The following is a 26,385-nucleotide window of genomic DNA, read 5'->3' on the forward strand; positions in this document are numbered from 1 at the left end:
TTGATTAGTCGTATATCTTGTATACCGTTCACACTTACAATTAGCTATATATATCGTATGAATGAAATACCCTAATCAGGGGATTCAGTTATTTACAGTGGAGTTTTTGGTTAATTGAAATTGAGCATATTGGTTCAGGTAGCAGGGGGTTTGGGTTTGTTTTGGAGTAAGGGTCAAGGTTGACTTCCTGTGGTTTATTAAACAAGATGATCCATTAAACAACATCTTAATTTTCTAAAATCAATAATATCCATTAAACATCATTAGACTCGACTTCGCTACTGGAAAAATGGCTGCTAAATGCGCCGCAGATGATAACGGTTGATTCCAATGAAAAAGTTGGAATTCGTCATACTTCCCATGAAACACAAATAAACAACACATGATTTAAATGGGATAAGTGCATTTTGATTCGTCAGTTATGTGATACGAGACATCGAACTATTGGAGTATCTTACGTTACTTCGGGAGCATATCTTCCATACAGTATAATATACTACATGTGGTAGATAAGATGTATAGGATAGTCGAATCACACATATATGGTAATGCATGTATTCTAAGAATTACAACCAAAATATAAAGTTTTTGATAGTAGAGGCTTTAAATTGCTTATAGTAGCGGAAGTTATTGTGTGAGACACGCTTAAACTGTAAAACGGAGCATTCGCATAAAAATCTCTTTTATTATTACCATTAAAAGAATGAATTTTATATAGAAAAAGACCGTCTCACGGTATGAGAATGTTTGATTCTAGCTAAAAAATTTTGATAGTAGAATGAAGGTTAAAACTTAAAACTATCAAATTGTCACTCTCTCGAAGTACTTCATCGGTTTAATTATGCATTCTTTTTAATTATAAAAACTCCAATGGATTTGATGAAATATAAAAAATACTCCATAATAGACGACTACCGTTTTCGTATAACAAGAGCTATAAGTGATGATAAGTTCAAAAGAGTTTGATGAAATGGTGTACAAACAATCGAGTTGGTGACATTTGTGACCAAAAATAAAAATATGGTACATCTTTAATTTTATACATATAAACTTTTTGTCATTATGCGTATCCTTAATCCTTAATCCTTAACATCTAAAATGTATGAAGTTCCCCTAACTGTTGCTTATGAGCAGTGTGTCTCTTTGAAACCGTCGGGAGCAGTGTTTTGTTGGATCTGAGCCCCTCATTCACTTAGTTCCTCAACTCCCATCCAAACCACTCATTCCTTATCCTACTCAATCACTTCCTGGTCTACTTTTTCCCTTTTTTCTCCTTTTATCCTTTCTTGCTTGCCTATCTCCTTCTCTTTTGACGCTTCTTCATTTCCTCCTCATCGGTAAGTTGTTTGGTCTCTTACTGCTTAATTGCTCTTGGTTTATGTGTAGTTTTTTGGGGGGGTTTGTTTGATTATTGATTTTGATTTGGTTGAGTATGAATTAGAGATACGAGTTAGTAAACTTCTGTTCGATTTGTAATTTTTTCTCTTGGATTTTTGTTGTCTCCTACTGCTTAATTGTCTGGGTTTATGTGTGGATTTTGGGGTTTGTTTGATTATTATCATGCCTTATTTTGATTTGGTTGCGTATGAATTAGAGATAAGAGTTGATAAACTTTTGTTCGTTTTGCACTAAACTTGATTCAAGTACAATAGCTGCAACCTTCATGTTAATTAGATTACATCTAACTTGCAATATCTACTCCCTTAATATTTTTAAAATTGAATATATCCTGAATATATATGTTTAAATTTTTTATGTTTTGATCTACAAGTGTTTCAAACATGGTATTCATTTTTATCAGATGGGTAATAGTATATTCAATTTCATCAAATGCTTCCACTTTCATCAACTGCTCCACTTTCAGTCAGTGTTCCCCCTAGAAACAATGCATCTCTTAAGGAACAGTTCCGTCTATTGCTTGTCCCCTGCAAGTCCACGTTGCACATACTTTCCTCCACTCATTTTATTCTTCTTCATTCTCCCTTTCTCGTCTCTTTATTTTTCACTTACTTACTCTATCAATTATTTCTTCATCTTTCAATTATTCTATCGCATTTAAACAATCATTGGGTTTATTTGGGATGAAAAGCATTTACAATTTGTTTGATACATTGTCTAGTTAGTCGTGAGTTTTAATTCTTTGAATTCAAATACTATTTCTTACAAGAAGAAAGGAATCAAAATGAGATCATTAATGTGAGGTGAATCAATATCTATCTATATTAATAAAGGAAGCTTTTTCCGAGCGATTCTAGAGACTCCAATATTGTTGAACTACCTAAATTAAATGGATAATGGAAAATAAATCTGATTGGAAAAAAAAGCCTGGCAACAAAAGAAAACGGGTATTGTAGACTCCATCATTCACCTAAGTTGCATAAATTATGTAAATTAAATCTTAATTGGAAACAAATAAAAAACACTAAAATACAATTAAAAAACCCAAACGTGGCAGTGCCGCAGTTCTATTTCCATAACAAGACTGTACAAAAATTTACCTAAATTAAATAGATAATGGTAATTAAATCTGAATGGCAAAAAAAAGGCTGGTAAATAAAAACAAATCTTATATATCATTACCAAACGGTATCGTACAGTGCATCAATCACCTAAGTTACATAAATTATTCAAGTTAAATCTTAATTTGAAAGAAAAAAAAAATTAGGAAACCCAAACGTCCCAGTCTTAAAACCAGCACACCCTTGAGTTCTATTTCCATAAAAAGACTGTAAAAAAAGTCAATCCTACAGCCATTGCAAATCTATTCCTATCATAAGACTTTCACTTCCAAGCTTATTCCCAAGTCCCACCTGTTTCCTGCATACCATAAAATTTGTATCATGTTAGGAGAATTGTGGAGAATTGCACACACTATAAATACAGGACCTTTTGCTTGGCAAATCCCACACACCAAATACCACATATCTCATAGATCTTCTTGTGAATTACCTAACACTGGCATAATCCAAATCTAGGTTTATCTTGCTTCTCAATATTCATCGTCACATTGATATTAAATCATTGTCATTAATTGCATTTATTTTCTCTGTTTCAGTGCTTACTCAACCATCAACGAAATGAACGAAAGCAAGACAACCATCAACGAAATGAACGAAAGCAAGACAAGCGGGAAGATCAAGGCTCGTGTTTCTCGACTTTGGGAAGTACCAAATCCTTATGCTAAAGACCAGCTAATCTGCATAGATATGGTTCTTATAGACGAAGAGGTATGTTGAAGAAACTAACTCTGGACGTACTATTGCCTTATGATTTACTACTATTTATCTACTGAAATCTCACCATGACTACTAACTAATTATAACTGTATACTTTCACAGGGCGGTTACGTTCACGCAACCATATATGGCAATTCTCTAATTGAAAGGTTCCGTTCAAGACTCACCGAGGGAGATGTTTATGTGCTGAACCACTTTGCTATTGAATCGAACAAATCACCATATCGGGTTGTCAGCGATAGCAAGATTATGTTAAAATTTCAGTTTAGCACTCGCATTAAAAAGATTGCATCCGGAAGTTCCGTAATTCCAAGACACGGGTTTGACTTTGTATCATTCAACACTCTAGAACAACGCCGACTCAAACCAGAAGTTCTCACAGGTACTCCCTAGAATACTATCAACTATAACTTATATTGCCTTAGTGTTACCTGTATTCTTAAATTAAACTATTCTCTTGAAAAAGATGTCTACGGATTTTTGGTGAGCGAATCTGTGGAGAAGGATTCAACCGCTATTGAAATCCGAGACAAGAGGTATAAATAATCTCATCCTTAAAATTGAATTATATTCCGTTTTATGAACTTATTTACTTCACTACACTGATTTATGCAGTGAGAACATTATCAAGTTGAAGTTATGGAAACAATTTATCGTTGCTTACAACAAACAAATGAAAGGATACCGTGGACAGTCTCACATTATCATAGTAGTGACCTCTACCTTAGTTAAAGGCTACAATACGGGTAAGCAATTCTTCTTGCCAGTTTATGCCTTTCATCCTCTCGACTTTAATACGAAGTTCGCTGACTTTATTCTTACTAATTGCACCATAAAATATACTTGCAGCTTCTATGAAGCTTGACACTTCCTCATCAAGCAAGGTTTATATTAATCTAGACTTTCCAGAGATCAATGAGCTGAAGAGCCTATTAAGGTAATCAACAAAAACACATTTAATGTCTCTGACTATAGCTAGCAGATTTTGACGTTTGTTACTAAATTCTTTTCCTGTACAGGGAGAAGAAGGAAGAAATTTTTTTGAGCACTTCTTCAAGTCAAAACAGTGACATTCTCAAGAAAGATATCTCAACAATCATCAATCACTGTAAATTACCATATGAGAAGGTACTCTATCAGTTAACTATATTCATCTTCCCAATTATCATGGTTTACGACAGGTCAAATAATCAAACATTATACACGCAGAATGAAATTTGCTTCTGCCAAGCCACGGTAAAGGAAGTCATGGGAGAATTACCTTGGTACAATCCTTCATGTCCTGATTGTAATAGGAAGCCCAAGACAGTGAGTAAAGGCTTCTTCTACGGGTATTGCACCAAACCTGTAGAAAAACCATTGACGGTGTAAGTATGCATTTATCATATTCAGCCCAATCATACACAGCTCAATAGCTTAAATTAATTAACTTAAACTGTGCAGGTATCGTCTGGAGTTATTAGTTGAAGACGCATCTGGAATAACTATTTTTACTATGTTCAATGACGAAGCTAAAAGGATGGTTGGTCAAGATGCAAACACATTATTTGACTCCCATCCAGAACAGGTACACCAGTTTTAATATGGTATTTTGTTCTCCCATCAAGACCGCTGGTTTCGTTATTTAATCAACTCCCAAAATTATTGTTATGTACAGGACCCCTCATCTGAGGACTATGACTTCATCCCAAGCTTACTCCGAAATACTTTTGAAGATAAAACATTTGTTTTCAAAGTGAAGATTGACAGATTCAACCATCATAATATAAAGAAGAATAAGCAGACATTTGTTGTCATGAAAGTAATAGAAAGCATCTCATCTGAGGATTCAAATACAGACAAGGGTGCACAAAAAACTACCCACAAACGTCAACTTGAATATATCTCATCAGACGATGAAGTGTCAAGCACTTCAACAGTCACGATTACCCGCAAGAAACGCAAGGTACAGCAGGTGCAAGATGAAAAGGAAGGATGATAAGATAGTTCGCCAATATATAGTTTTAGTTTATTAGTAATTTACATATATTCATATATTCTAGAAAAATAACTCTTTTACACGAAGTCGAAATAGTTAGTAATTTAAATTGTTATTCATGTTCTGGCAAAATAAGACTCCTTTTATGTAGTATTCAACCAATTTCGATACTTCAGAATTTTATCTTACGTTCTCAGAATGTCATAATACCTTTCAGTTATGCAACCGTATATCAATCTTACCAACTCTTCACTCATGTATCCCACTCCCGTGCAATCCTACCCGTGCTTTCTCTCCATCTTTGCTGTAACAATAAAACACACAACTAATCACCATTAAATGAAACTAAGTGTTCAAGTGTAGCGCCGTCAACACACGTCAACTGAACTAACAAAAAGGATTAAAGACCTTTCACAAACTGATCGTAAATAACATGGTTCATATAACAAGCATTGATGTAATGTTAGATGTAAAATTTATTTATTAGTTCCAACATGCGTACATTTTTTATAGACCTCATTATTCTTATCTATATGAGACAATAATTTAGGATTAGTAATCACATGGGCGTGGAATCTGCCATTGGAGCAGCAACTTAATTTCAGAACTTTTTTGGCAGTAGGGTTCGTTACCTATCGAATCCTGCGAACTCTTATAAACATACGAAGTTTATTCTGCAACCACTCTAATTGGTTAAAAGAGCAGCGAAAAAATCAAGACAGCAAAAGAATTGACCGATTCAAATTTTAGTTGACATAAAATATAATTTGGAATTTAATCTCAAAAAGTAGATGGCAAACATACAATTACTTTTCTGGAACTATCTGTCCATAAAACGAATTATAGTTCAACTCATACTCACCTTACCATAATATTATTATAATAGAATCCTACCCCAACCCCTGCAAAGCTACATACACTTAAACTCTCTTTCTCATAATATTAGTATAATAGAATCCTATCCTAACGCAAACTGTTTATGCAAAGCTATATATACAGATATACAGATGAGGTCCTCTTTCAAACCCTACACGAGTTTCATATAAACATTGCCCTATCCAGGTAAACGAAAAAAAGATATCATGTCTGATAATCCCCCCTACATTTCTAATTCCAAGGATAATAGAAAGAACCGTATGCTACAACAAAGACTTAAGAAACGACAAAGATTAGCTTATGACAGTCATGACCATCATACCTCATTAATGCAGTCTCAATCAGAGCTTTCTACACAGGCAAAACACCCACAAGCTGTCCCGCATACCAATAGGAGACGAAACCGTAACCCGAGGCCATTGAATCTCTTAGAACCAGCAACTGCAGAACACCAAGGAAGAATAGAGTCAGCACGAGAATACACGGGTTCAGAAAGACAACTACCTACACATGCCAGAGAACCAAGTGTGGACTCGGGATACCAAACTCAAGACGGTAACATGCAGCTGGACGCAGATAATCAAGGTGAAGAACCACAGGATACAGGTAAGAATCATTCCCTATAGCAATTATCATACATAGAACAATATCAAAACAGTAAAAAGATACATAAAGAACACATGCTCAAGATGTTAAAAGAAACATCCGTTATCTACAGATGTTGCTCGGCAGGGAGAACAAAGGGACGTACAAAAGTTACCAGGAACCGTCACAAGAAGACAACAAAGTACTCCCAACCAACCCAACTTGGTAACTCAGGGAGTTGATCCAGAGATGGTAATATACCCACCCGAACAAGAATATGGTACGCTCGCTATTTCAACCGAAATTAGTAACTTTCAAAGAACCATTAAATAAATTAATAAGATATATACTCATCCATGAAAACTGACCGTTGTTAGTATTAATTTTGATTTATAGACACTGAATCAATACAAACAAGCACGAACTACCTCAACTTAAGCCAGCCGAACTATTTTTGTAGAAAATGTGAGGCAATCATGTGGTATGAAGAAAGAGTGAAAAAGAACAGTACCAGGGCACAGATAAGTTTCAATATGTGTTGTAGGGAGGGTATTGTTCGACTGTTGAAGATAAAAGATCCGCCAAACTTTTTGAGGTGCTTAATGGAGTATAGCCAAGACTCAAAGTCTACGAAAGTTTAGAGAGAACATACGAATGTACAATTCGTCATATGCTTTCACGTCGATGGGTGCGAAGATTGACAGATCTGTCTATAACACTCCAGGCCCCTACACCTTGAATCGGCGGTCGAAATAGTCACTTCATTGGATCTCTACTACCAGTCGGGGAGCGGGCACCCTCTTTTTTGCAGCTTTATATCTATGACACAGCATCAGAATTAGATATGCGTGCAAATGCGGTACGGAAAGACACAAGCACAATCCAGCTAGACAAAAATATTCTTTCTGGGTTGAAGACTATGCTTGATGAGACTAACCTGCTTGCAAAAACATTCTGCATGGCACAACAGAGGATTAAGGAGGACAAGAATATAAATTTATCCATAAGAATACTCGGCCATAGAGACAGCAAAGCCATCAAAGATAGGGTGTATAACAGTCCGACTGCATCAGAAGTCGCTGCTCTCATTGTGGGCGATTCAGGGGGAGCCAATACTGGAAGAGATATCATAGTTAATCACAAGGAAAAGGGTTTAAAAAGAATAAATGAGCTTCATCCATCTTTCATGGCCTTACAATACCCTCTTCTATTTCCTTACGGAGAAGATAGTTACCATATTAACATAGAGTATTGTGAGGATGAGGATCAACCGAAGAAGATAGGAAAAAGACAGTGTGTAACGATGAGGGAGTATTACGCTTATCGGATACAACAAAGACTTAACGAAGGGTATGCTCTGCTTCGTGGAGGAAAGTTACTACACCAATTTATTGTCGATTGTTATTGTGCAATTGAAAGTGAAAGACTGTTATTCATAAGATATAACCAGCCATCTCTACGTTGTGAACTGCTAAACAACATTTGTGATGCTGTCAGCAAGGGTGATTATGTGGGAGCGATGGTTGGAACCAGAATAATACTACCCGCATCATTTACAGGATGCGGAAGATATTTGCAACGAAATTACAAGGACGAAATGTCAAAGTGCAGGTGGTTTGGTAATCCACATTTATTTATTACCTTTACTGCTAATCCAAAATGGCCAGAAGTAGAGAGTATGTTAAAACACATAAAAGGGCAGAAGGCTGAGGACAAACCAGATATTGTAGCCAGGGTATTCAAGATGAAACTCAGACAGCTAATGGATTTTCTCAAAAAAGAACGCTATTTTGGAACGGTAATTGCAGGTAAGCCTTTAAGTTAACCCGCTCATTCAGCACAAATCCTAATACCATATATTTTACAAAGCAGCCAACTGTTATTGTATAAAAGAAATTATTTGTCAACACTTAGATAAATATAAAGTATCACTGAAGCAGGACTTCTCTATCTTCAACAGATGTATATACAATCGAGTTCCAGAAAAGAGGGCTACCACATGCCCACATACTTCTATGGTTAAAGCCAGAGGAAGTAGACCTGACCACCCAGTTCATTGATAATATTATTTGTGCTGAGATACCAGACAAAGAGAAGGAGCCTGATCTATATAGAGCCGTATCCCGATATATGGTTCATGGACCATGTGGGCGGATGAACCCGAACTGCTCGTGTATGATCAATAACACGTGCAGTAAGAAGTTCCCGAAGAATTCCAATCAGGAAACAGTGATAGATAATAACGGCTACCCAGTATACAGAAGGCAAGAAAATGACAGGTACGCTACATTTAATTCCAAGTTTCGGCTTTTACAGCAAACTTCAGAATACATAAATTACTGTCATTCTCCTCAGGTGCATATTCACTGCAATTAATTCAAAATTTCGCCTTAAATATCAACCTTCAGTGTATAAACATTACTACTATTCTCCTCAGGTACATAAAGAAAGGAGACCACCTCTTAGACAATAGGTACGTGGTGCCATATAATCCGGGTTTGCTTTTAATGTTTGAAGCACACTTAAATGTCGAATGGTGCAACACAGCTCGGGCGATTAAGTATCTTTTTAAGTACATTCTCAAAGGCCCGGATAAAGCAACTATGGTACTGACAGGAGGTCAGGATGATGAAATTAAATCATATCTTGATTGTAGATACCTATCAGCCTGCGAAAGTGCGTGGAGGATCTTCGAGTTTGACATTTTAGAGAGAAACCCGAGTGTGATACGATTACCAGTACACTTAGAAGGAGAACAAGCTGTAGTACTAAGAGATCATGAACGTTTAGAAGTTGTTATAGAATGTGCCAGTGAAAAGAAGACAATGCTAACAGCGTGGATGGATACAAATACTCTCCATCCGGAGGCAAGAGCTCTAACATATGCACAGTTCCCCACAAAATATGTGTGGAACAACGGTTGGACAAAGAGGAAGCAGGGGATGAGTATAGGTAGGATTGTTTTCGTGCATCCAACTGCCGGAGAGCGTTATTATCTTCGTTTACTACTGAATATCGTCAAGGGTGCCCAAAACTTCGAGGATTTAAGGACAGTAAAGGAACATGTGTACACTACTTACAAGGAAGCATGCTTTGCACACGGGCTACTAAGTAATGATAAGGAATGACACGAAGCCATGAAAGAAGCAGGTCGGTGGGCAATGCCTACACAGCTTCGGGAGTTATTCGTCACGATGCTCTTATTCTGTGAAGTAACGGACGTCCTAGATCTATGGAATGACAGCTATGAAATGCTCTCCGAGGACATCGAAAGGAAGAAGAGAAGACTATTCTGTCATCCAAATCTCGAGCTAACAGAAGAAGCCAAACTATCATATACATTAATTGAGGTCGAGAAAATACTTCTAAGGTATGGAAAGACCCTGAAAGACATTAATAATATGCCTCTTCCAAAGATTGATGATATAAACGGCTTAGAAAACAAGCTAATTCGAGACGAACGTTTATACGACCGCAAGAAAATGGCCGATGAGTGGACACAAAAGGTGCAGCAACTCAACGTTGAACAACGATTAGTGTATGACAAGGTCACTGTAGCAGTGGAGAATGGCACTGGTGGAGTAGTATTCTTATACGGGCACGGAGGAACAGGAAAGACATTTTTATACAGGGCCATCTCAGCAAAGGTAAGATCAGAGGGTAAAATAGTTCTCAACGTCGCATCATCAGGTGAGTAACCAAAAGATTCACATAAATCAATCAGTATAAAGAAGAATTATCATTACTCACGAAAGCAATATGGTTACACTTTCTTAAATTAGGTATTGCAGCATTACTACTGCCGGGAGGAAGGACGGCTCATAGCAGATTAGCCATCCCAATTGACTTATTCGAAAATACTACATGTAACATAGGGCAAAAAAGCCAGCTTGCTGAACTCCTAAGAGAGACGGTTTGATAATATGGGATGAGGCACCTATGGATCACAGGTTTGCATTTGAAGCAGTCGACCGTACAATGAGAGACATAATTGGGTTTAAAGATAGAGAAGCAAGATCTAAGCTCTTTGGTGGAAAGACGGTTCTACTTGGCGGAGACTTCCGCCAAGTATTACCCATAATAACCAAGGGAAGAAGGCAAGATGTCGTACAAGCATCGATTAGTAGATCGTACATATGGGATGAATGCACTGTATACACACTTAAGAAAAGCATGAGAGTATCAGAATGCAACAGTGATCCAGAAAAACGAGAAAGAAACCGAGCATCCAATGATTGGTTGCTAGCCATGGGGGATGGAACATTAGAGGCCAAGGCAGATCAGAATGACACGGAAGAAACATGGATAGAAATACCAGAGCAATACATCGGCAGTAAAGGAGCATTGGAAATTGAGGTCATAGTTAACCAGATGTACCCGGATTTTGCAATCAGGCATAAAAACGAGGACTATCTAAGAGAGAGAGCAATACTAACACCTTTAAATGAAACTACAGACATGATAAACAACCACATGGCAAAGTTGGTACCGGGAGATGAGGTACTGTACCGAAGTTGCAATGAGGTCTGCACGTCATCAACTGAGTCTGAAGACCAGTTTACGTCTTATCCAACAGAGTACCTAAATAGTCTTAACTTACAGGGGTTGCCGCACCATGAATTAAAGCTTAAGGTAGGGTTGCCAGTTATGCTACTAAGGAACATAAACCCATCACAGGGGTTATGTAATGGTACACGTCTGATTATAACTCACCTCGGAAGATATATAGTCGAAGGTAAAATAATAACGGGTTCAAAGCTGGGTGAAAAGGTTCTTATACCAAGGATAATAATGACTACAGCGGACATAAAGATACAATTCGTACTTAAGAGGAGGCAATTCCCCCTAAAGCCCTGTTATGCAATGACAATTAACAAGAGTCAAGGACAAACCCTAAAGCATGTAGGGATCTACTTGCCAAAACCCGTGTTTAGTCATGGCCAGTTATATGTAGCAGCTTCAAGGACAACATCCCCAGAAGGTATAAAATTCTTCATCGACGATTCAGCCCAAGAGTTCAAAGGTCATACGAGAAACATCGTCTATAAAGAAGTATTTAACAACCTACAGTCTCTAGCATAAACAATTGATGCTGTGCAGGTTTCTTATTTGGGCAGTTGTCTGTATAGACAGCTGAACACCAAAACAATAGTTTACCTTTTATATATAAAATCGTAAGTTTATCATTAATTTAAATGTTTCTATGTCTAATTGTGATAAAAAGGACAAGGAAAGATCCTTCCCCTTTGCATTTACAGCGGAGCTAATCCTGTACTTTATATTCATTTAAATTGACGGGCTTCGTTAATTGTTATGTTAACAAATCAGGAGGGATACACAAAAGGCCATCCCTATACATTGTATTCAATATAGAACATAGCAAACACTCTTCACAAACAATACTACAGTAAAGTCCATTCAAGTTGATTACAATCTACCGAAAACAAAAAGAATAAGAAGATGAAGTCCTTACCTAGGTAGAGTTGTTTGGAGCAAGATACCTCAACAATAGCCTTATCACCCAATATCCTCAAATTGCTTGGACCAGCTATCCGTCTTACCAACGGATAACCCGCCACTTCCGCCGTAACTGAACTAATACCTCTTATTCCGATAATTAAATGAGAAGATGACAGCAAATAACAAGACAAGTTCCGTCACCCATAAAGAAGAGGCGTGATTTAGGTAAAACCGAGATGTGGAATAAATCAGAAACGGAAGAGAGTGAATGTCAGACGGGGATTAATTATTTGGCGATTGAAAGGAATAGAATAGACGATTGAAAGGCATATAAAAGAACCAGATCTGAGATTGAGGAGGCGATTGGTGGTGGTTCCACTGATTGTTGCGGTGTTTGAGTGCGGTAGGTGGGTGATTGTGAGCAGTTGGGCGGATGAGGGAAACGGATGGTCATGCGTATGATTCTAAAAAGTAAAAGGGGGAAATTGAAACAAATAAGATGAGTATTTTAACTAAAATTTACTTTTACAGTGAGAAATATTTACCTAAGTAAGAGGTCAAAGAAATTAATTAAGTCGGTCTAATGAAATTTATCGAAAAACTTTTACATAATTAATTTTTTCATGTGGCGTATTAATGAATAAATGAACATGTATCAAGTCGGTACTTCTCAGTATAGTATATTAAAGCACTACAGAAAAAACCGTCTATGTAAGTAACGAGATTGTGCCACGACAAAACAACAATAAGCACTAAAATAACCGCAGGCAAAGATAAAGTGAATCAACTACTAATACATGAAATTTCCAAATTTAATGAGAGTATACGCATGGTTCAAAGTTCATTCTTACAAAAGAAAAAAAACAATAGGCCTGTGCATCGCACGGGCATTAAACCTAGTATATATATAAAAGAGGCTTTTTTCAGGCACTCTCAGAGATTCCAACTTTTCTAAAACACTTAAAATTAAAAACACATTAAAATATGAACTTGATAGGATAGAAATTTAAAAAAAAAAAAAAACATTAAAATATAAACTTGATAAGATACAAAATTTGTGTACGTACCAAACACTTTAGCAATGTATATATATAGGCATTCATCCTCTTTATAAGAGAACCCTAAAAACACTCTTTTCCCATCCGTTTTCACGTGCCTTTTTTTTTTTTTTGTTTCAAATGTATAATAACCATGTTTTTAATAATTGTACGATTTAGTTTATTGAATATCTCTACTCTATTATTTTGATTGCAGGTACTAACTCTTTCGTATTTACTTTTATAAACAAAGGCTCTAATAAGGGTATTAGATAGAAACAAAACTACTTTACGAGGTAAGACCATCAAACTTTTGTTTTTGTATTATATTATTGTCAACTTTGTATTTCATATTGATTTCAAGGATTTGTTTTCCATATAAATTAACGTCATAATATAAATACTGTTTTCGTTTTTGTTTATCTTTGTATGCAGGAACTTCGGCACAATTTTTATTCAAGGTGACCTACGGTGTACGAATTAATTGTACAAGTTAGGTATGTTGAGTAAATTACTTTTACTATAAAATTAAATTGTAGAACAACTTATACTCGGTAAAGATGGTATAAATCATATACGTAATTGTACCATTGCAAAAATTTACATGACCTACAACACTCTCCCTCAAGGTGTTCATATCACTCAAAGTTCCTGATAATAACCATATTCAAGATGCTCCCAGGTTTCCCTATCTCATTGTAGACCAACGAGCTTAAAAGTTCCTAATAAATTAATCCACATAAAAGGAACACATTATAATAGTAAACAATTTTTTTTATCATAAACGAATTAATGGATCTCCAAGACTCCCAAGTATGATTTCTATTATCTCATTTCGACCATAGAAAAAATATTATAAATATTTTTGTTCTTTTTATTTGAAGTAGTGATTTATATAATAAATTGAATATGATACTGAGTTTATTAGATATATACAATTATTATGTTATTAGCTCTAATTTGAGACAATCGTTAATATATCTTCTGATTTTCTACTGAAATGTTTTTCTAACAAGCATATTTTTTATAATCTTTAACATTTACGCTACTTTATTTGGGTGTTTTTGCAGATTATCTGGGAGTCATGCATGTCTTCATCTAACATGGTTGTGGGTTCGAGTCGAGGAGCGAGAAATGAGTTATTTGCGTAATTTACGTATTTGGTACAACTTGCTATTACTAACACAAGAAGTACTTGAGTTTCCTTTAGAACAATTCAACTAATAACAATCATCATGGTAATTCAGTTGACTGCTATGGTACATTAGCTATGTTTAGTGTTATATTTGAACATTACGTAAAAGATGTATGATCAAAATTTTAATTGTTTATCTCATGCACTTGCGGAGTTTCGATATTATATACTCCCTCCTATTCACTATATTCTTCCTTTTTACTTTTTACCCAAGAAATAAGGAAATCAATTTGGACCACACAAAACACACTACCCCACGTGCCATTGAATTTGGACCACACAAATCAACCCAAAAAAGAAAATAGGGAAAAAAACCCGAATATGAAAATAGGGAAGAATACCCTGAATAGGAGGGAGTATAAATTTTAATGATTACTTTAGTGGTCAAGTAAAGTTGATTTATATTGAAAATTCAGAGTGGTATTAATGTATTATTATACCTTTCCTTAATATTGTGAGACTATCAAAGTTACTCCTGCCTTGAGTTTTTTTTTTTTTTTTTTTTTTTTTTTTTGATTAGGTAAGAAAACTAGGTTGATCCTCTAGAGTAGGACCAACCTATCTCATCCTTTCGAATGAGGGAGGTAAGTTGAAGCCACCGGCTATCAAACCACCTCGAAAGAGTTGGACATGAATGTCCAACCGAAGCCATGAAGTCAGCAACCTTGTTGGCTTCACGAAAGCAATGTTTAATTATCACTTCATCGAAAAAATGAAGGTCTAATTTCACATCCTTGATAATACTAGAAATTTCCCACGGAATTTGCCAAGTACCTCGAATCGAGTTAATAACACATAAGTTGTCACCCTCCACAATTAACTTCGAGATTCCTAAGTATTTAGTCATAAAATACCTTCTTTTAAAGCAAGTGCTTCCGCAACAAGGATACTATTGGATCCGCACTTATTTGCTCCCAACAAAACAACTTTACCATTGTGATCTCTTATAGAATATCCTAAAGCAGCTTTATTACCTTCTATTCTCGATCCGTCAAAATTTAGCTTTAGGAAACCGTTTGTAGGTTTTTCCCACCAAATCTCTTCCTTACTAGAACTGTTTCTAGTCGACTCTTCTACCTCGGGATTGTTGAGATCCTTAAATCTAGTCACATTCCATGTCTTTGTGCTATTATTACATAAAGTAATAAGTTTCTTGCGATACTTAAATTAACATTATTAAAGATAATATCATTTCTATGGAACCATGCATTCCACCAAATAAAAATAATCTTTATAAAGTCGTCTTTTGGAATTAAATCCTTGAGATAATTAAGTTTCGTCGAAAAACTTTGACTTGTAATAATACCATAATTTGACAAAAACTCGTTGAAACTAATAATATTCAGGTCTTGGATGACAGACTCAATCAAGGGACATTCGTAAAAGAAATGATCTTTGTTTTCAATAGGGTTGTTGCACAAAACACAATGAGGTGGGACATCAATATGACTCTTGAGAAGTCTACTTTTCGTTGGAAGACCGTCAACACAGGCTTTCCAAAGAAAAAATTTCAATTTAGGAGGAATATTCAATTTCCAAATCCACTGAAATTCACATTTGTCAAGAGTTTGATCGAACAAACCTTGCGCTAAGAAAGTTGCTGTTTTGGTAGAGAACTTTCCATCTACGGACAACCCCCAAATGAGGGTATCTGGAATATCATTATGTGGCACTGGAATATTAGTAATCTGATTAACAATATCGTTATTCACTAAAATGGATAATTTACAAACATCCCATTGTTTGTCTGAGGTTATGAAATCTTTAACCAAAAGATTAAGATCACGGTTACTATCATCATCAACCATACTGCTTGTAAGTGGGTGTGAAAAAACCCAATTATCAGACCAAAACTTAATGTTGTTACCATTACCTACCTGCCATCTCAGTCCTTTTCTAAATAGAGTCCGAAGACTCATTAGTTTACGCCATTGCCAAGAAGAGGTTGAATTAGGCTTATGATCAAAGAGTGAACAATTTTTCAAGTATTTTTTAGATACCACTTTGACCCATATACTTTCTTTATCCATAAGAATTTTCCATAAAAGTTTCATTTGAAGAGCTTTATTAGTCGCTTTAAGATTTAATTCCTAAACCACCAACCGACTTTGGTAAACAAACTTTATGCCAACCAACCAAATTAGGAGAACGCTGGGAAGGATTCTTATTCCAAAGAAAGTCTCTATTAATTTTATCTAATCTATTATGGATCGATGAAGGGAGGAGGAAGCTTTGCATCTGAAAAGTTCCCTTCGCGGCTAAATTAGCATTAACAAGAACTAGTCTACCTGCTTGAGATAGAGAATTCGCTTTCCATTTCGATAATTGAGTGCAAGAGGATTGAATAATGTTCTCGAAAGTATTTTTAGTCACTCTGCTATCAATTATAGGACATCCTAAATACTTACCCAAATGGGCTTCCTCGTTCATATGAAGAATGCCTCTAAAGGATTCACGAAGAGAACGCTCAATATTTCTGGTGCATTGAAAAGTGGATTTGTCAAAATTAACAAATTGTCCCGAAATCGTGCAAAATTTATCTAAAATAGACTTAATAGTTCTACAACTCTGGTTAGAGGCTTTAGCGAAAATGATAGTGTCATCCGCAAAAGTGAGAAAGGGAATTTTCTCCACCCCGGATCCAATTCTAATACCAATATCACTAGAGCTAACATCACTATTTTTTTTGTAGAGATCTTGCTAAAATCTCGGCGCACATAATAAAAATATATGGCGAAAGCGGGTCTCCTTGTCGAATACCTCGAGTGGGTTTAAAAACGTCTCCCGGTGTTCCATTTACTAACACTGAGTAAGAAACAGTGTTTATACATGTCATAATCCATGAAATCCATTTAGCATTAAAACCCATTTGCTTAAAAGTTTCCTCGATAAAATTCCATTCTAGTCTGTCGTATGCTTTCTCCATATCAAGTTTGATTGCAATCCAACCTCCTTTGCCCTTTTTACGTTTAAACGAGTTAAAAATCTCGTGGGCTAAAAGAATATTATCTTGAATGAATCGATTAGGTGTAAAGGCACCTTGAAACGGGTGTATAATCTTATGCAAGACACTTCGTAGACGATTAGTCAAGATTTTTGCAATAATTTTATAAATTGTTGAACAAAGACTAATCGGTCGAAAATGGTTTGCCGTTTGAGGATTTTCAATTTTAGGAATCAATGCAATGAAAGTATGATTTATTTCTTTTAGTAATTTCTCGAAATGGAAAAATGCTAACATTTGCATTAGTGACAGAATTTCCTACAATATCCCAATATTTTGAAAAATTCTGCAGAAATCCATCGGGACACAGGCATTTATCTGCGGCTAAACTAAACACGGTTTGTTTAACCTCTTCCCTACTAATATTACCTGTAAGAAATCATTATCTTAAATCATAATTAATCCACAAATAGACTTAAAATCCTCATTCTTGTCGAAATTACAAAGATGATTTTTCGCAAACCTAAGTTTAAACTCCTCGGATATTTCTTGCTTAATGAGGTTTTGATCAATAATACAAGCACCATCCTTATTAATAAACTGTTTAATGCCATTTCTACTACGTCTAATCGTGGCATGAGTTTGAAAAAACTTGGTATTATTATCTCCAAAATTAGCTTTGTTTATACGAGCTTTTTGTTGCCAGTAAACACGTTTATAGTCAAGGAGTGCATCCCGCTTTTTCAACCATCTCAATTGCGCGACTTCTAAATTGGTAACATGAGATGTGCCTAGTTGATTTTGAATATTTTCTAATTTTTTTTCAGCAATTGAAAGTTGTCTAAAAACATTTCCAAAAGTAGATTGGTTCCATTTCTTAGCCTTTTGTTTTAGCAATTTGCATTTTTGGGAGAGACAGAACATATAAGATCCCTGAAACGATATTGCCAACAACTTTTGACCATTTCTATGAAATCATTCCGAAGGGTCCACATGAGTTCAAATCGAAAAGGAGGGGCTTTCTTATGAACTTGGTCATGGAAATTCACAGAGATAGGACAATGGTCGGAGCTAGTGAAAGCATGATGCACAAACTGCATGTTTGGATATCTACTAATCCAATTAGGAGACGCTAAGGCTCTATCAAGTATTTCAAAAACATTTTCGGGGCCACTTTTCTTTTTCTCCAAGTAAAAAAATTACCGGAGAAAGGGAGATCTATGCAATTTGTATTACTTAAAAAATTAGTTAATCTCATACAACGCGCATTCGTTATCACAGCACCCCCTTCTTTTTCACTAGGACTCTTAATCTCGTTAAGATCGCCTAATAATAAGAAAGGCAAATCAAGACCAAGTATAAAGTTTTGGAATTCATTCCAAAAGTCCGTTTTTTCAGCCGCTTGAGCAGGAGCATAAACAAAAATAAGACAAAATACCACATTTTTCGTTAAGTCACACACTTCACAAGCAATGAATCTATTCGACTTAAAAGTGACATTTATCGAAAAGGACATTGAGATAGACTCTTTCCAAAATAACCAAATACCACCGATAAACCAAGACTAGGAATAAAATCACAATTATTAAACCCAAAACTCGCCATTAGATAAGGTTCGGGTTTAGAAGACGATTTAGTGTCACATATAGCTAAGATTTTAATTCCATTTGACGCGCTAAAGAAATTAAGTTCTTCCGCAAAATTCTTTCTTTTGGTACCCCTAACATTCCAAAAAGCAATATTCATAAGGGATAATTAAAAAATGTAACCAAATTGCTTAGACAAAGTTCGAAAAACCTCCATGCAGTGATAAAGCCCGACACCATTGGTTCTTTGAAAAATTCGGATAACCAAATTGTATTCGACGAAGCCTTAGAAACTTCCCCACAAAGACAAGTGCAAGTGAAAGATGAACTGGTGCATAAGTGACTTTATAATGTGACATAATGCTAAATTCATTAAAGAAAAGAGTAACCGTAACCAACAACGATTATGTGCAATGTTATAAAAATGATGGATTTTAAACACATACATCGAGCTCAAACTTTGTTTGGTTTTAACTGGGATGGCAAGGCCCCAAACAAGCTTAAGAAAACCACGAAACAAATTTCTACACTCGCTTAAATTATCAAGACAAAATCTAAACCAATAAGCGGACAAACTAGATGGTCACAGAATTCATTATAATTGATGACAAATGCTAAAATTTGCCAACAGTTAACCATAAGATTATCCAAGAGAGAAATCTCGTCAATTCCAAAAATTAAAAAGATCTTTCCGTTGGAACCTATAGCAAAGCGACAGGCTAAAAATCTGTCAAAAGTATTTGAGAACATGGATTCCGTGGCTAAAAAATCCCATCTCAAAATGACCCAATCAAGCTTACGAGAAACAAGGAATTGAAAGTCTACCCTCCTCAAATTATGAGGCCAGTATCTAAACCAAAACCGAGACCCAATTTGATGGTCAGAGGACTCATCAAAACAGGTAAAGAATGCTAATAAAGGCCAACAAAAAAGACAATCAAGGCGATAAATATCACTTAGAGATCTATTACCCAACCATCTTGAAACATAATCGAAAAGAGAAGGATAGAAATCATCAAAGATGACCCTAAATCCTCCAAAGGGCAAAAAATAGCACATTTGAGTGTCAAACATGTCACCAACAACACTCAAAAAGATGTTGTCAAAACATATAACATCAAAGCAACAAAGGATGAGTTCAGTAGAAGAATTGGACAAAGGTACTCCTTGATCAACAAAAAACCATCTTGACAAGATGGTTAAGCAAGCAGAAAACATAAGCTTATTGCAACAATAATTTGCTAGATAAAAGTTGGCTTTGGGAGGACCTATGTCCAAAGTCTCTTTAATGTAGACAATATGCTGGATACTGCTCTCCTGTTCTAGATTGGAGAGCAAATCAATGTCCACAAATAAAGAAAACAATGGACTAGGCACAAAGGGAGGATTCAAAAGAAGAATACAAACCCAAAATCGGACAAAATAACGAAAAAAAGACAACTTACATCCGACAATGGAGACCTACAACAAGAGCTAAAACCCAAACTGTCCTCCTCAAAAGAAACCTCCAAGAAGCACAAAAACAAGGTTCTTTCCTCGAAAGGGTGTCTCAAATTTACTGTTATAAGCAACAATAAATGGAGGAGGCTTGGTTTCATCGGGTCTTCAACCGTCAACGGAATCGGAATGTTGACGTTTGCAGTTTCCTCCCAAATCGAGGAAACCAAAAAAATGTTTCCCTTCTCGGATTGAAACTCCTCCTTTTCTTCGATTAGCCGCAGACCGAGAGCAAAGCAAGTAACCTCGCTACACCAGAAACGACATAACCACTCGAAACCATGGTATAGCAATTTCGACTTCCAATTTAATTGAAAAGAGTGTACATTTCTGAGATTTTCCACTAGTAGAACCCTCCAAGAACATGATGAGAAATCAAAAGAGGGAATAGAACTAGAGAAAATGAAGATCTGAAAACCAAAATCCTCAAAATAGAGAAAATTGGAGGATTTAAAAGAATGATGCACAAAAAAATCGAGATTTGTTTGTGATGATGGCAGAGAGATGATTAGAGTACTTGGAGCACATGACCATTGAAGTGGAGCATGAAGAGCTCTAATTGATTTTTCTTTAAGCAGTTTTCTTTTTATTGATTTTCTTTTTTTGGGTTTTTTCATTATTTGAGAGAGTTTTCTCTCACTACTCTCTCACTTCGTTTTTCCAACAATTAAGTTTATAATTTGTTCTTACTCCTGCCTTGAGTTGGTTAGCATTACGTACAACTTTTGTGGACGCGTTTTGAGAGATAATTAGATAAACCTACCAACAAATCAAATATATATATATAATATATGTATAAAGTAATATTTATTGGATGGGAGTGAGATAAAGTTTAACTTATATCTATCCACGTACAAGACTACAACTCTACCAAAAAACCACTACTACAAACCTCAATGCGTATTCATAGAAGTGTTGCTAATATTCTAAATCTACTAGCATGAGTTAATTATTGATAATGTCAGTAACAACATATCTAACAGGTATATAGGAATCATTGTCATATTATAATTCACATATTCTTATTTATAACGGATATATCCATCACAAACTTGCGACGTGTCAAGTACTATGTATTTAGTTAAGACAAAACATTGTCACAATTGAGACTTGCTGATTTCGTCACAATTGAGACTTGCTGATTATAATTAGGGCACAACCCATGATCATACATATTTAAGATGACAATAAAGATTTCATAATATGCCAATGAAGACCGTTTAATACGGAGCAGTATATAACACAATCGTACAAAAAACTAATTGAAATTAGAGAGACTAACTGAAATTAATTCACAACCTCGACTACACTTATTTTCAAAGTCATTAATTACTTTACGATAGCAAATTTTACCGTTCTCACATTCAAGAACTTACATATTCTATCACTTCAGTTAAAAATAAAACATTATTTAGAAACCGTGCAACGCACGGACACAAAATCTAGTACTCCGTATTTTATAGTAGAATTAAGATTAGAAGAGGATGATGAATCTCTTTGCTGCATACGCAGCATCCGAATTTCCATTGGTTGCGCGTGGCTATTTCCACACGAGATTTCTGACTTTACTTTTTTCCTTCATATGCTAAGGTACCACATATTTGCATCTTCATCTTGGCCACATCCATTTACTGTTTTTACATCTTTGATTTGAAGCTTACAAATTTGAAGCTACTCTATTCCACAGTTTAATCCTCAACCATTTTGGCTTACACTTCATCATCATCATCTGATATAAACCTTAAGTTTTATTGCTATCACATGAGTGAAATGCAGCATGACAGTGAAGGGGACAAGAAGAATTTGGTTTGATCGTTTATGCTAATCGTTATTGTAATCTTTTGAATTTTATTGTTGGCGTGAAAATTGTTAACGGCTGATATTTGAGTATAGTTTCATACAAGGTGTTCGACATATTGCCTCGCTGAACTTTTTGGTCGAAATGCTTTGGTTTGTCTTGGTATACTGACTCCATACCCACCTCCCAATACACTGTATATTCTTTCAAAGTTTTGCTTTACCAACAGCCAATCATCGAGTTCCCTGTTCAATTTCACTGTTTGTAGTTTGATTTCTTTGTATATATGCTTTTGAGCTTGATTGAGATGCCTTTCGGCTCGCTTTTTTCAGTCGGACTCAGTGTCAGCGGTCATGATGATGAGGATAAACACAAATACAGTTACAGTTTCGTTGGCTATTGTTTTGATTGTCTTTACTTAAGAGTTTTCGATGTGGTTCTGTGACCATGCTATTTTAAAAGCTGTATTTTGAGTGACGGAGTATATTTTCGAGTTGCATTATGAGTTATGACCACCTATGTGTTCGGGATTTGGGATTTTTTGTGCTCGTCATACCATGTTAGTGAATTTGTTACAGCTGAAGCTATCTTGCTTGGATTTCAGCATGACTTGGTGATGTTAGGGACAACAGTACTAATTCCAACCTACTTGGTTCCCAAATGGGAGGACATAAAGTACTCCCTCCGTCCCGGTCATTTGTTGTCCTTTTCCATTTTGGGGTGTCTCAGTCATTTGTTGTCCTTTCTATTTTAAGATTGAATTTGATGAGTAATTTGATCATTAACACTCAATGTATTCGACTTGTCATTTAGTCATTGGCCTCCTCCCCTTTCCTTGGTCTTTGTGCCAAAACCAAAGGACAACAAATGACCGGGACGGAGGGAGTAATTTTCAGCTTCAAATTTGTCCTACCATCTTATAAATCAAAAGAAGAGTGTCACGCATAACTCTCCAGAGATGCTATCTGCCATCCCTATGTTTTAAACAGTAACAAAATTAGTGTCACCGTTCATTCTATTTGCACAAAATCTCATTGAAGACGGCACGTATCCGTCATTTTGGAGTGACGGATACCATTTCCTCTCACAAATAACCCAAATAGAGGAGAGAGGAAAGCACATGGATGTGCCCCCACCTTGTCCCCCCTATCCGTTTTGTGAGTGGCATTACCCGTCACTTACTCCGACCCGTCTTCAGCAAGACTAACTATTCTATTTGACTTATAGTAAAATGAAGATTAACTTTCACAAGTATTGGTCCTACTTGACGTTCTATGAAATAAAGATTAGCTTTTGTGTTTGCTGCTATTCTTGAACTGTAGTCTCATCTGATGATTAAAAAATAATTTCATTGTTGCAAAAAGGTAAACACTAATTAGTAACTAGGTTTCATTAATTGGAAGGTCTGGCCTTGCTCTATGGTATAGTGCATTTGAATTGTGGTGAAAGGCCCATACTCACATAAAGGAGTTTTGTGCGTAGTATCTTAACCCAAATGGTAATGTAATGACTTGACTAGATTATTTGAATGTCCCATACTGGGAGTCCTGGAGGTGTTGGGTAATGTTGTATTTGTTTTGTGCAAGTCTTGTTGGTTGGCTAATAATCAGTTTCTTGTCATTTATTGCATTGTGAATACAGTTACATGGGACTTTAAACAGCCATTGCATACGCCTACTATGTATTGATAATCGGAGTTGATGACCGAATACGGTGGTCTGAGAGCTCTTCTGCAAGATGGGATTTTTTGCCTCCGTCACTCTTTTTGGTATACCAATGTACCCTTTCTTACACATAACATCATACTTTTGTCTCTGAGATTTCACGGAGGGATCTGTCCTAACCTGATCGATGTACTAAAAAACGTGAAATTTGGCAACTTCAGTATAGTGAACTGTACACACTGGAAACCGTGAAATTAGGATATTGTGGTAATTAGGTCTCGGGTGTATGTCCCGTGTCCTCATTGTTCTATCCGATTAAACTGAAAAATGCTACACTGACTTATCTATGATTTGACACTAAATTGGAGATTTGCTAATTGGAAATTGGGGGACCTTCTGAGCTATGATGTTCTGCTAAAGAGCTAAGTGGATCTTGGGGCATAGTTGGAATCACAATAGCTATTTTGACCATTCAATTCTTGATTGATTGCAGTACTCTTGTTGGTATCAAATGAAAGGATGAAATTATCATGATAGGTTGCACCAACTAATAGAATTGCTGAAGTTTTCTGTCAAAGTTGATTGACTGTAAGCCCGTATGTTTCATCTCAAAAATTGCTAAAGTTTTCTGCTCTAAAACTGGGGAGAAGGGAAGAGGGAGGAGGAAGGGGCGGAGGCAGAGGCGAAAAGGAAGGGGGAAGAGAAGGAGTAGGATCAATAAGGAATATATTAATGATACCAATGACATCTAACATGAGGTATGAAGTGTTCAGTGAGTTTGGAACTCCATATAACTGTCAGATATTTTGAAACTACAGAGTCTGATGTTGTTCAAGAAATAACAGATCTTTTGTACAGGGTTATGATTCGATTCCATGTGAAAATTCCGGCCCCGAATAAAAAACGGGTAACTTGTGTTCTTGCCACATTCCTGTCATCTAATCAAATGTTATGCTTAATATATAGGAGGAACTAAAAAGCTGCAGTTGTGAATGGCCAGAAATTTGGGACGAGGAAGATGTCAACTTGTGGATACCATGAAAGGTACTGAATCCAGCATGCAAAGGACCTTAGAGTATAAAGGTGTGTAGTCGATCACTTTTTAAAATGAACATCATTATCGATACCTATGCTTATTGACATCACTGTTGCTCAAACTTGCTGTTTTTTTTTTCATGTACACCAGAAAGTTAAGAACCCGAACTACAAGGGAAAGTGGAATACTCTATCAAATAGTGTAATTGTTAACGCCAGAGAAAAAGCAGTTCAACATGAGCTTTACAAGAACAGGATAAATAATCTCAATTGAATCAAAAGGATATTTGTAACTTTTAGGTGATCAATTTCATGCATATATTGATCTCTATTTCATGCTGCCCCCATGTTAAATATTGATCTCTAACGAATCATGTAGTGATTTTCTTTGTTGAAATCCAATATGTTTTATGACTGCTTCTACAAAACATGATTGACTGAACTCCTTTTCGTCTTCTGGCAGGAGAAGCAATGGAGGATTATTGTAACAACACTGAAAGTAAACAATTGAATTGTCAGCTTCCCAGTCCAGATTCCATTCTTGAATTTTCTACTGTAACCGAAAGCTGTTATTCTTCAGAGAGTTTAGCACGTTGCAGTACAGAAGGTAGAAACCATTTTTCAGAAAACAATTCTTACAGACAGTGCCTAAATCAGGGCCTGTCTTATTTATTTCGTGTTGTAATCCATATATTGTGTTTCTCAAACTTACCCAGCGTGGGGACAGCACAAGTAACTCAGTCGGTAATGCCCTGTGAAATAGTGATTTTCTCCTGTAACTCAGTCGGTATTATTGCTTTTGCAGTGTTCATTTAATTCTTTCTTTGGTAAAAACCTCTCGGAAAATGTGTTCTGGCATTGCATTATGGCTAAGGCCCTGTTCTTTCCTGGGCTTATTTTTACCACTTCACTTGATTCAAATTTTTAAATTTCGATTAGAACCATTTAGTTGATTTAAATTTCACTAAGTTTAGCACATTTCATTTCTACTTATCCTAAACTTATAGATTTTATTAATATATTAATATTTATTTATTTATTATGGTTATATTAAAATTGTTATATCCATATTATTAATATTTTTATTATTGTTATTAATTAATTAATCATCACAATTATTATTATTATTATTATTATTATTATTATTATTATTATTATTATTATTATTATTATTATTATTATTATTATTATTATTATTATTATTATTATTATTATTGTGATTACAACTATCAATAATAGAAAAATTCTTGGGTACACCCAGTGTACACGATTATCGTACACCCTAGCCAATGATAAACCTTTAGTCATATTCCACTTAGATTTTGCTTTGTTATTTATGGAAAATGTGGGTAATTCTAATATTCTTATTGGCTAGGTGTACGGTGACGTGGTGCACCGGGTGTACCTAAGAATTTTTCATCAATAATATGTCACTGGCATGGCATAACCTTTCAAACAATATTTATTTTGCTCATATTTTCATAGTTGTGCAAC

The 26,385-nt window shown here is 35.6% G+C and overlaps 1 protein-coding gene and 1 long non-coding RNA gene across 6 annotated transcripts; both read left to right on the forward strand.

Annotated features, from left to right (window-relative positions):
* The first annotated feature begins 1,093 nt into the window (after positions 1-1,093).
* Positions 1,094-5,214, forward strand: LOC141632273 (replication protein A 70 kDa DNA-binding subunit D-like). Its single transcript, XM_074444832.1, has 10 exons — positions 1,094-1,337; positions 3,056-3,227; positions 3,339-3,618; positions 3,703-3,772; positions 3,852-3,982; positions 4,086-4,173; positions 4,256-4,364; positions 4,446-4,603; positions 4,680-4,803; positions 4,894-5,214. Exons 2-10 carry the CDS (start codon positions 3,078-3,080, stop codon positions 5,212-5,214), a joined length of 1,431 nt encoding a protein of 476 aa, XP_074300933.1. The 5' UTR covers positions 1,094-1,337; positions 3,056-3,077.
* A 16,668-nt stretch (positions 5,215-21,882) lies between these two features.
* On the forward strand, positions 21,883-25,725 carry LOC141633052 (uncharacterized). Of its 5 annotated transcripts, XR_012537854.1 has the most exons (6): positions 21,883-23,960; positions 24,350-24,614; positions 24,715-24,763; positions 24,857-24,939; positions 25,043-25,191; positions 25,355-25,725. It is a non-coding gene; the product is annotated as an uncharacterized LOC141633052 (long non-coding RNA). The 5 variants fall into 5 exon arrangements; XR_012537852.1 differs by lacking the exon at positions 24,715-24,763 and having other exon boundaries at positions 24,823-24,939; XR_012537853.1 differs by having other exon boundaries at positions 21,884-24,614.
* Positions 25,726-26,385: the final 660 nt, after the last annotated feature.

The sequence above is a fragment of the Silene latifolia genome, chromosome Y, assembly GCF_048544455.1.
Source record: "Silene latifolia isolate original U9 population chromosome Y, ASM4854445v1, whole genome shotgun sequence".
Lineage (NCBI taxonomy): Eukaryota > Viridiplantae > Streptophyta > Magnoliopsida > Caryophyllales > Caryophyllaceae > Silene > Silene latifolia.